This window comes from Primulina huaijiensis, chromosome 7, assembly GCF_012295235.1.
Source record: "Primulina huaijiensis isolate GDHJ02 chromosome 7, ASM1229523v2, whole genome shotgun sequence".
Classification (NCBI taxonomy): Eukaryota; Viridiplantae; Streptophyta; class Magnoliopsida; order Lamiales; family Gesneriaceae; genus Primulina; species Primulina huaijiensis.
Genome location: NC_133312.1, coordinates 9,318,756 through 9,330,994, shown reverse-complemented (window position 1 = coordinate 9,330,994; position 12,239 = coordinate 9,318,756). Strand labels below are relative to the sequence as shown.

The 12,239-nt window shown below is 42.3% G+C and overlaps 1 protein-coding gene across 1 annotated transcript; it reads left to right on the top strand.

Annotated features, from left to right (window-relative positions):
* Positions 1–1,836: 1,836 nt before the first annotated feature.
* Positions 1,837–2,139, top strand: LOC140981577 (small polypeptide DEVIL 18-like). The gene has a single exon (XM_073448008.1). It carries the CDS (start codon positions 1,837–1,839, stop codon positions 2,137–2,139), a length of 303 nt encoding a protein of 100 aa, XP_073304109.1.
* The last annotated feature ends 10,100 nt before the right edge of the window (positions 2,140–12,239 follow it).

Below are 12,239 nucleotides of genomic sequence, written 5' to 3'. Positions count from 1 at the left end.
ATAATAATAATAATAATAATAATAATAATTGAATACAATGTTGAATTTTGAAATTTAATGCGCCAATATTGTGATCGTACTAATGACTATGAATCCCTACATTACTCTGTAAAGCCCACATGTTTTCATGGGCCTCCAAATGCTTATATTTCAAAATCATGTTATATTGGTCATTTTTTACCGTTCAATTTCTTTTATTTGAAAATATATATTGATTTAAATATTATTAAATTTAATTTAGATAATGATTTCAAGTATATGTTAAGAATAAATACATATTCGATAAGATATGATTTGATATTCGATCAATTAAGTTTATTCAAACAACAAAAATAATATTTGGGTGAATTAAATCCAAACACATCTTTAACTATATTACTCAAGAGAATTGTCTGTAGTTAGTATTTATAAAATAAAATATCTATAATAATCTATTCCAATGCAAAAATTGGAAATCATGTATTAATCTGGTAAAAGTTGAAACAATTGGCCAATTGGAAACCAGTACCATCACCACGTGATGCAACTAAATGTTTGCTTTAATTCACCCAAGTGTTATTAAATGCAAAATAATTGAATATATTTTTTTGTACAGATTTTATGAGGAATCATTTGACTATATATTCATGTGCATTGAGAACTAATATCTTGACCAGTCAACAATCACACAAAAATTCAAATAATTATTATATAGAGAAATATTGTTAGTAAGAAATAATTAGCTACGTCTGATTCAAACACGATACTTGAGTTGTCACACAATTTAAAATAATTGAATTGCACATTTACCATCAGTTATCACTTATGATGAAACATAAAATGTTCTCTATCTTATAATTTTTTTTATCAGAGCCACAATAACGAAAAAAACTTGTGTGAGACGGTCTCACGGGTCGTATTTGTGAGACAGTTCTCTTATTTGAGTCATTAATGAAAAAGTATTACTTTTTATGCTGAGAGTATTATTTTTTATTGTGAATATGGGTAAGGTTAACCCGTCTCACAGATTAAGATCTGTGAGACGGTCTCGATCCACTCAACAAATACATATACATATATATATACATATATATATATGTGGGGAATAGGGTTTCTCAATTATGATAATTACATATGAAACACCAACAAAATTAATGGGTCCTAACAAACAAGATCCAGCATGGAATTTATATGCAATTTTTATAAAAAGCTAGCTAATCATTCACATGTAATGCTGCAAACCAACAGTTATCTTCAATTTTGAAAATCCATCACACTGCCCCTTTTTTGCCCTCTTTGACAACTATTGCCCAATGAGATCCAACCATGTATTTTGGTTCGAGTGATAAGACATTTGGATTTTCTCTGATTAATATCTTGGGAAAATATTAGATCCAATAGGAAAGAAGTAATCCAATAACTTAGGGGTTTTTTTTTTGGGGGGGTAAACTTTGCATCAATAAACTAATTTCTCCAAATGAGATAGTGATATCAATCATCTCATAATGTGAGTAAAAATTAGAACTCTAATCAACGAAATTAAAAAATTTGGGAGACAGTCGCACACACCAATTCCCCTTAGCTACGTCTCTAAGCAAAACTATCGACGTGATGAGAGACTTGTATGATCTATTGATTTGAAACCACCGTGAAGGAATTTCCGAAACTGAATTGTGTAGACCTATACTGTAAATTGCACCTTACCAAACAACTATATATCCACCAATTTCAAAATTTTAGGTCTAAATCCAAGACATGATCATTTAAAATTAAACCACTTTTCTGTCTTTTCATGTCAATTAATTAATTTAATGACAAAATTATTGATCTTTCACAACAATAAAGTACCGATTTCAAATGGTAACCAATCACATGCCACTATANCACTCCATGGATTATTACATGGATGATCACAAATCGAAACGAAAGTCACCTCTATCAAGAAGCATTTCGCAGAAGATTCCACTTTCTCAGAAGCATAGCTCCTCTGGCCTGTCAAGAAGTTCTTCACACAAGATCCCTTCGACGAAACCGGGGAATTCGTCGTCACAGAGGTACTCCGAGTTCACCCGAATGGCGAAAGAACAGAAGTCCAAGTTCTACATAGTAAAGAGATGCATCACCATGCTTGTCAGCTGGAAGAAGCATGAAGATTCTTGAGAACAAGATCATCATGTGGATCCATGGAGGCAAAGTTTTTCAGAAATTAATCTATGTTTTGCCTCCATAAATGTATTGTAATCGCACGCATCACACCGCCCTGCTGCTTTTCTCGTTCCAAATCAGTCTCGACTGAGATCATTAGCACTTCAGAGATGGATCAGATCTTATTGGGTTCATTTGTTTGTGGCCAAATGAGATTTCCATGCCATCCCGGAGAAAGAGACAACATAGATTTAAGTGGTTGAATTATATTTCATGAGCTTGTATCAGATTAATTGCATTATTTATATTATTATTGTATGAGACAATAGTATAAACTTTGAAAAAAAAATTAATCGTTGGTCATGAAGAACAAAATTGAAGACATATATTTTTTAAATCATATTTAATATCGTACATATAAATTATTTATATGGAGAAAGATGATGGATCTAAACAAAATTCTAAAAGTCCTAACTTTTGGGACTAGTTTTTGCTTTTAATTAATTTATTATTTGTAATTTATTGACGAACACTGGTTTGTACAAGAAGATATATGCCAGATGAAATAGATTCCTTTTTGGTTGTAGGGTAGACGTGCAGTGTACATCATTGTTATCTTTTTTGCATGGTTTTGCTTCTTTATAGATTAGAATTTTTTGTAACTTTATTTTCTTGTTTATTGTAAACATAGAAATAACGTTAATAGAAATATCTGGATTAAATTTTATTTTTTTGGAGAATCATTTTAGGAAAATGTTATGGGAAATTATTTTTGAAGATAAAAAAGATATATACAGTGATGCGACTCCGTTGAAATGGATGAGCCGGGTAAGGAGCTCCAACGGATCAAATCAATAATTTATAGTTTTTAGGGAATTTGAGTGAAGATCGCTTCAATAGCACCTGCAAACAATGAAAGGAACTCGTGAATGGGCGCCAGAGGGGTGTCCGGCGTGGCCACTCCGATGCTTAAGTCAGCAGGTTGAAGATGAACACAAGCAATATTTGGGAGAAGATATGTATAATGCTTAAGAGTTCAAAGGTTTCAGAATCCATAAATGACATTAATACCTGCTATTTATAGTAGAAGATGAGGTAGGTACCTCGATTCCAGTGTTACCTACTAAGTATGGCAAGTCGGCTGCTCATACCCTATCTTCTGATGACTTATAGGACACTCCAAGCCCAAGTTGTTCTGACAGATTAGACGTCCTGTATCAATCATACTCGAGTATGGTTCAATTCTCGAGGTGGCTCGGGCAATTGATTACCCGGGTACTTATATGAGAGCTCGGGCGATGATTGCGCGGGAGACCGGGCTGTTCGAAGAATACTTGGGAAATATGTAGTGCTCGGGCTCTTGATAGTGTCCGGGTCATCAACGACCCGGATCCTTATGGCAACGACCCGGATCCTTATGGGGGTATCACCACCCATCCCTAAAATAGTCGGGCTAGAGCTTGACTCGCTGTCCCGATCAGTCCAAGATAATTAACAGTGCACCAAATTGAAGTCTTCAAATATCCCATAGATGAGATGAAATGCTGAGACCTCCTGTCCCCTGGATTCATAATAACTTATTGTTTAACATTCTTGGGCCCTGTCGATATTACCACGATGACACGTGTCATAGCATAAATTCTCGCCTAAAAGACGTTTCGCATTTCGAGAAGTGGATAAGTCTGACGCCTTGATAACCGTACACGTCTTTTCAACTCTTGGCCCATCTTAGTCGTTCGTGCATTTACAGATCAACGGCTGTGATTAGCCCCTTCCTCCTATACATAGCCATTCACCCACTTTTCAATCGTACTAACAAACTGTCATCCAGGAAACACAATGGCTGGTGCAAGTAGTTCGAAAACTCCGAGTATGACCGAAGCCTTAAAGGAATCCGCTCTAGAGATTCGAAAATCTACTATGGAAGATGAAGTGTTTCACGCAATTCTTGACTACTGGGAAGAGCTTCAGGGGCTGAAACTTCTTTATGATTCTGGAGAAGCTATCACTCCTAACCTGGTGGCCAAACTGAGGAGAGTGCGAGAGCACTTGCATATAGCTGAGTGGGTAGACGTCTTTACAGATGGTCGTATCTACCAATTAATGCTTCGGAAAGAAATAAAGATCCTTAAGCGTATTGCCGATTCAGACAGCTTCCTGAAGACTTCCACCGGACCTTTAGCTGCTTGGGTGAAAATATGGATAATTGCTGTAGAGGAAGAATACGATGATGTAGTACGTGCTAATGTCTATGGTTGAATAAAATACTAATTCAAGCCTGTCTCTGTCGTTATTTTGCTGTAATCCCTTAAGTTTATCGGTTGATACATATATATCGCGAGTGGAACAAAATTAATTGATAAATCACAATGCTAAGCATTAACATCTCCCGGGCTTTCCTTGAAATGCCCGGGCCTCTAGCCTCCCGGGCTCTGAATACGGTGCTCTGTCGGTTACTCTTCTCGGGTATTCCAAGAGACGTCATTATGACACACGCTTCGCATTCATATCATTCCATGTTCCAAGAATTTGTTAATTCCGATACATTGATACTTGTAGCCTCGTCTTTCTTCATAAATAAAAAACGTTTAGGCTAGCACACGGCTCTCCACCTTCTTCAACATTAAATACCACCTGTCTATAAATAAGAAGATGAAAGTGAAATAAGAACAATAATCCAATATGTCGAGTTCGAGTGAGTCTACCGCTTGTAGCAGTACGCATGCCATTGTCACAGATGAGATGCTTTCTTATCTGGAAGACTTGAAGAAAACTATTGAAGAATATATCTCAGTAAAGGTTATGTCTTCATGGTTCAAGATTCAAGATCTCCAGAATTCTTATCAACATTGTTTGGCATTTACTCGTTCCCAGAGGGCAGTAGCGAGAAGATACAAACAACAATTTGATGTCAACCACGTTACAGAGCTAGCAACTGACCAAGTTCTCCTGCATGCAATGCTATGGAAGGAGTGGCATCAGCTAAAGAAGATTTCCTCTGCCGAATCCTTCACTAGTTTAAGAATCCATGAACTGAATAACTGGATAGTTGAGTGGCAGGATTCTGTAGATTCTGAACTAGCTGCTGTAACGTGGCATAGATGATTTTCTCAATAAAATTTTAGTAGATGTAATTTTTTTTTTTTGCTTCCTCTTCTTCTGCCAATGAATTCTGGGCTTTAAAATGAAATGCCGGGTTCTCACACCACTCGGGTTTTAAATAAAATGTTGGGTTTTAATTAGAGTACCGGGGCCTCAAATCTCCCGGGCTGATAATAAGATTTCGGGGCTTGATATCTCCCGGGGTTAACATGAGGTGTAGGTTTCTTAAATCTCCCGGGTTGTTGATGAGGTGTCAAAATGACGTGTGCCCTTTCATTCCAACGGTCAGGAACGTTTCGCCTTACGAGGAACCGATAAGTCTGACACTTTAATAATTGCGTGTGTCCCTTCGTATACCGGCACACTTTTCGGGGTGCATCCTGATCGTCCAAGTGTGTTTGGATCGACGGCCGAGATCCGTTCCCACAGCCTATAATTGAAATCTCGGCGAAGCCCTTGCGAATTTTTTGAAATCTCGGCCGAAGCCCTTGCGAATTTTTCCCTTGAAGTTCCTCCGCGCAAAAACCCTGCGCTCCGACGATCCTCCACCATCTTCTTCAAAAAAAAACTCGTAAGTTTTTCCTTCCAATTATGTCTGCATCTACTTCTTCGACTTCAGGAGCCAATGCGCGAGGCGCGCCTAGTTACGAGTCCACCGCGCTGCGCTCTGATTCCTCTCCTTCTCCGCCTCGCCGCTCTATTACTCGGCCTCCTTAGAAACCCTCAACTTACCAAACTACACTAGTCTCTTCCAAACCCTCCTCTTCGAGCCATGCCCGAGCTCTTGCAAAGAGCAAGGGTAAGGGTAAAGCCCGGGTCTCGAGCCCTCTTTCTTCCGAGACCCCAGGAGTTCCCTGGTTCTCCTCCATGAGTAGCACTCTGCGCTCGGGGGCAGAAGAAGAGCTCCGGGCTCTGGGCTCTATCCCCTCCACTTTTCCCATTATAATCCCCGGTCCTTCTGATCGGGCAGATCATCCTCCACCCGGCTATACTACTTTTTTTCGTGATCAAGTTAGAAATGGTCTCCGATTCCCCCTCCCTTCTTTTTATATCGAGGTTGCTATGTTTTTTGGTGTACCTATCAACCAACTCCATCCTAATTCTTTCAGGATTCTGGCCTCGACCTATGTCCTTTTCAAAATGAACAATCTTCTCATCACTCCCCTCATCCTTCTCTATTACTTCACTTGCCGATTTGGGGATAACGCTTTTTCCTTGACGGCCCGGTTCAATTCCCGTTTCCGTGATGACATCCCTTCTTCCCAGAAAGGATGGAAAGGAAGATATTTCTTTCTTCAACTTCCGACCCCTCTCTCTTGCCAAACTGGTTTTCTGCTTTCCCTACCCCCACAACCTACCTTTCCCAGGGCTTATAAGTATGAAGAACTATACCTGATAAGCCAGCAATTAGTAGAGAGTAAAAAATATCCCTCCACTCCCCTTATCTCCACTGACAACCTGATAGCGTACGGGTTGAGCGCCCGGGCCGAGGACCCCCTGGACCGGGTAATCGACGAAGTTGCAGGCTCGGGTTCTCAACCTGGTAATGCATCTCTCTTCCCTTCTCTTATCTCTTGTTCTTTGTTTATATTTATTTAATTCCTCACCACCCTATTCCTCTTTATACAGGTAATCCCAATATGCAGGCGGCCTTTGCCAAGAAGCGGGCAGCTGAGAAGGCGGCCCGAGAGAAGGAAATAGCAGTTTGCCGAGCAGCTGTGGAAAAAGAAAAACAGCGGGCTGCGGAGGAGGCAGTCCGGATAACTGAAGCTGTCCAGGGTAGCACTCCCCGGGTAATGACTGAGACTTCGGAGGAGGCTGAAGATTTCATTCCTCTCAGTCAGAGGAAACGAAAAGCTGCTGCGGACCCCGAGCTAGTTGTTCTCGAAGATCTCCCTGAGGACGGCCAAGGAACCTCCCGATCTGTCCAATGCCCTTCCCTCCGTCCTCCTTCCACTGAAGCACCCGGTCAGGAGCTTCCTCCATCTGATCAGCCTTCTCAGCCCAATATCTTTTTTGAGGGGGCTACTTCTACTGGCATCATGCGCCTTAAGCAGATACTCAATCCTGCTGAGGAGGCACTTTTGAAGAGCAGTCCCGCCAGTGTTAGATTCTTGGAGGGATCAAACCGGCTCCTGTCTGTAAGTTTTATCCCTTCTTTGTCTTTCTTAGTTGCTCGTTTGCTGCCCTCCCCCTTCTCTTTTTTCTATTCTTTTTTTTTTGTTTTTTGTTTTTTTTTAACTTCTCTTATATAGGCGGCTCATATGATCATCTCGGCGTTTGAGGAGGTGGCCGTAGTGGCCACAAAAAAGGGGCAGCAAGCCCGGACTGCTCAAGAAATCAATGATCAACTTCAAGGAGAGCTTGCTCGGGCTCAAAAAATTTACGAGGATAAAACGGCCGGTCTCCAAGCTTCCCTAGATCAACAATTAGCCTCTGCCCAGATTGCCCGGGATGAAAGTGTAGCCCGGGAAGAGGAGCTTGGGAGGCGGATTGCCCTCCTTGAGTCCCGAGTTGGCTACCTTGAGGATGAAGCCAACATACAGCAGCATCGGGCCGTTGCTGCAGAGGATAGACTTAGGCTCCTGCAACTGACTCAAGAGGAATGGCGAACCGTCTTCCTTCACTCTTCAGAATTTCAAGCAGCTGTTGAAGACAAGTCTTACCACTACTTCAAAGTCGGCTTTCAGAAATGCCAGGAGCAGTTTGAGGAAGAAGGCTTAATCCCATCAAATAAGGAGGGCTTCCCGGATATAGATAAGGCCATCGATTCCCTTCCCAAGGACTATGCTGCTGTCAAGGAGGCCGAGAAGGCTCCTGAAGAGGCCGGAGAGTAATCCACTCCAGTAGACGTAGATTGAATAGGATTGTAATTATTTTCAATTTTCCTTCAGCCTTCGGGCATAAATTACAACTCTCTCTATATACATCGGTTGATGTTTTTTTTTTTACGATGCTCAAATATCTCCTCAATTACCCATTTACTTGAACTCATAATAACTACAAAAATTTCCAAGTGTTATGAATTAACCGGGAGTTTTAATAAGTAACCTGTACAAAGGATCATCTCTTCGGACAACAACTCGTGCTCTTAATATATGCAAGAATCATAGGTCTTTTTAAGTCAAGACAAAGGCTTGAATAACCGTGAAATATGAATCTTGGATCGGAGGGCGTATTCCGGGATTAAAGAATGTCGAGGTTCGGAAACCCAAGCCAGGGTGTAGCGTCCTGGGCTTTTAAGAACCAAGGTGCGGAGCCTTGGGCCGGGGATCATGTCCCGGGACTTGGGAATGGTCAAGGTGTGGTTCCCCGAGCCAGGGTGTAGTGCCCTGGGCTTTTAAGAACCAAGGTGCGGAGCCTTGGGCCGGGGATCATGTTCCGGGACTTGGGAATGGTCGAGGTGTGGTTCCCCGAGCCAGGGTGTAGTGCCCTGGGCTTTTAAGAACCAAGGTGCGGAGCCTTGGGCCGGGGATCATGTCCCGGGACTTGGGAATGGTCGAGGTGTGGTTCCCCGAGCCAGGGTGTAGTGCCCTGGGCTTTTAAGTTAGTTCTTCCCGAGTCTAAGATACAACAAATAATATAATGCTTCTCTTTGAGAAAAACAGATCTTTCACTATATCTTCAACCAATCAATTACATCTGTTAGGAATAGTACTGCTTTAAATTAAATACATTCCAAGGCCTTTTGAGAGAGCGTCCCTGCGTGTCTTCTAAATAAAAAGATCCCGAGCTAACCCTCCGGGTAATTTTATAAGGTCCTTCCCACCGAGCTTCTAGTTTCCCAACATCCCCGGCAGGATTAACTTTTTTCATGACTAAATCCCCTATTTGAAAATCTCGAACTCGGACCTTTTTATTGTACGATTTCATGATTCGACCTCGGTATGCTTCCATTCGAATTATTGCTCGGTCTCTTCTTTCTTCTACCAAATCCAATTCCATGGCCCGACTTTGATCATTGCCGCCTGGATAAGATTCTACCCGGGGAGAAGTTTGCCCAATTTCGACAGGAAGGACTGCTTCAGAACCATATACCAGGTTGAAAGGAGTTTCTTGAGTAGGTGCTCGGGGAGTAGTTCTGTACGCCCAGAGAACACTGGGTAATTCTTCCACCCAATCTTTTCCCTTGCCTTGTAGCCTGGTCTTCAATGCTTGTATAATAATTCTGTTAATAACTTCTGTTTGACCATTAGCTTGAGGGTAGGCAACAGAAGTAAAAGACTGAGTGATTTTCATTTCATGACACCAAGATGTAATTCCTTTGCCCTGAAATTGTCTCCCGTTATCTGAGATTAGTCTTCTGGGCAATCCGAACCGGCACACAATGTTCTTCCACAAAAATTTCAATACTTCCTGCTCAGTAATTCTAGCCAATGGCTCGGCTTCCACCCATTTGGAAAAGTAATCCACAGCCACCAGTAAGAACTTCTTTTGAGCCCTGGCAGTTGGGAAAGGACCAACAATATCCAGGCCCCATTGATCAAAGGGGCAAGATGCCCAGATAGGCTTCATGGGAGTGGCCGGACTGTGCTGGAAGTTTGAGTGATGTTGACATCTCTTACAAGCCTGGACCACTTGAGCAGAATTCTGGCTAAGAGTTGGCCACCAGAATCCGGCAAGCATTGTCTTCCGGGCCAAAGCCATTCCTCCGAGATGCTCAGCACAACATCCCTCATGTATTTCTCGGAGGACATAATCCACTTCTCCTTCAGATAAGCATTTTAGCAGAGGTCCCTGGAATGATTTTCTGTATAAGATTTTATTTAAGAGAACGAACCTGGGAGCTTGTCTCTTGATTCTTTGAGCCCGAGTCCTGTCTTCAGGTAATTCATTTGTTGTAATGAATTTAATCAATGGCGTCATCCAGGAGTCCTCGGGTACTGGTAATATTTCTTCCTCGGTGGACAGGACCAAACGGGAAACATGCAAAATTTCCCGGGTGTTGACTTCTGATAATGAGGCAGCCATTTTTGCTAGAGCGTCTGCCTCTCCATTTTCCTCCCGGGGTATTTGTTCGATACTCCAATCCACAAAGATTGCTGCCTGGGTTTTTATGAGCTGTAAATATTTGAGCATCCTGTCATCTTTAGCTTTATAAGCACCCTTTATCTGCTGAGTGATTAATTGTGAATAAGAATATACAATAATACGGGAAGCCCCAATCTCTTTAGCAGCTCGGATTCCAGCAAGGACAGCTTCATACTCAGCTTCATTGTTAGTGACCCGGGAATCAATCCTTAAAGCCAACTTAATCTTCTCTCCTGGAGGAGATATTACTACCACACCTATTCCGCACCCTGCAAGGCTAGACGCCCCATCCACAAACACCCTCCATACTTCATCTTCATCGGGTTGTACCATCTCGGACAAAAAGTCTGATAAGGCTTGCGCTTTAATGGCCACCCGAGGTTTGTATTCGATATCATACTCTCCTAACTCCACTGTCCATTTGATCATTCGCACGGATACTTCAGAATGAGTCATGATCCTGCCTATAGGACTATTAGTCAAGACAATTATTTGATGTGACAGGAAGTAAGGCCTTAGCTTCCGGGCAGTCATGATCAAGGCAGAGCGATCTTCTCCACTTCACTGTACCGGAGTTCGGGTCTCTCAGAGCATGGCTGACATAATAAACAGGCCTTTGATTGGAGCCTTCTTCTTTTTTTAGAACTGAGCTGACAGCATACTCTGTGGTGGATAGATAAACAAATAATTTTTCCCCGAGCTCTGGTTTCACCAACACAGAGAGCTCTGCAAGATGGGTCTTCAAGTCCTGGAAGGCATGTTCACATTTATCATCCCATCCGAATTGTCGTGCCTTCCTCAATACCTGAAAGAAAGGATAACTCCTGTGTGCTGATCGGGAAATAAATCGAGAGAGGGAAGCAATCCTCCCGGTCAGCTTTTTTACGTCTTTGACAGATCGAGGAGATGGCATGCACAGCACGGATTTGACTTTCTCCTGATTTACCTCAATTCACCGATCTGTCACTATGAATCCCAAGAATTTGCCACTCTTTACGCCAAAAATGCACTTGGCCGGGTTAAGCTTGATTCCGTAATGTACGAGAGTGGCAAAGGTTTCTTCTAGATCCTCAATAAAGCTGGCCACCTCCCGGGTCTTCCCCAGGATATCATCCACATAGACTTCCACGTTTCGCCCCAGTTGCTTCTCGAAGACTTTGTTCATCAAACGCTGGTAAGTAGCTCCTGCATTCTTTAACCCGAAAGGCATTACAATATAACAAAATGTACCTCCCGAGGTGATGAAGCTAGCTTTATCTTGATCACTCTTGGCCAGGGGGATTTGATGGTACCCCTGGTATGCGTCCATGAAACTCAGTAATTCGAAGCCCGATGTGGAATCCACCAATTGATCAATACGGGGCAGAGGATAATGATCCTTGGGACACGCCTTATTGAGATCGCGAAAGTCCACACACATGCGCCACTTCCCTGTTGATTTAGGCACTAATACCACATTCGAGAGCCAAGTGGGGAATTGAATTTCCCGAATGTGACCGGCTTTCAAAAGCTCTTTTACTTGTTCATCAATAACTTTGTCCTTTTCGGGGCCAAAGTGTCTCTTTTTCTGCTTTATCGGGTGAGATCCCGGGAGGATATTTAGTTGGTGCTCAGATATCAAGGGAGAGATTCCCGTCAATTCCTGCTGGGACCAAGCAAAAACGTGAATATTATTCTTTAAACAGTTAAGTAGACTGACTCGGGTGGATACATTAAGATCTCGGGCCACCCGGATCTGCTGGCCTGGTCCAATCTCCACAACTTCCTGCTCCTCTTCTGCCACAAAATGCACTTCTCCCTTCTCAACTGCTCCTCCACCTACTTCATCAGTTCGGGCCTTCTTCCCAGCCTTCTTTGCTTTGCTCTGATCTACTCGGACAGCTTCTACATAACATTTCCGGGAGGAAGGTTGGTCTCCCCGGACTTCACCCACTTCGCTGCCAACTGGGAACTTAATCTTTTGGTGATAGGTAGATGCCACA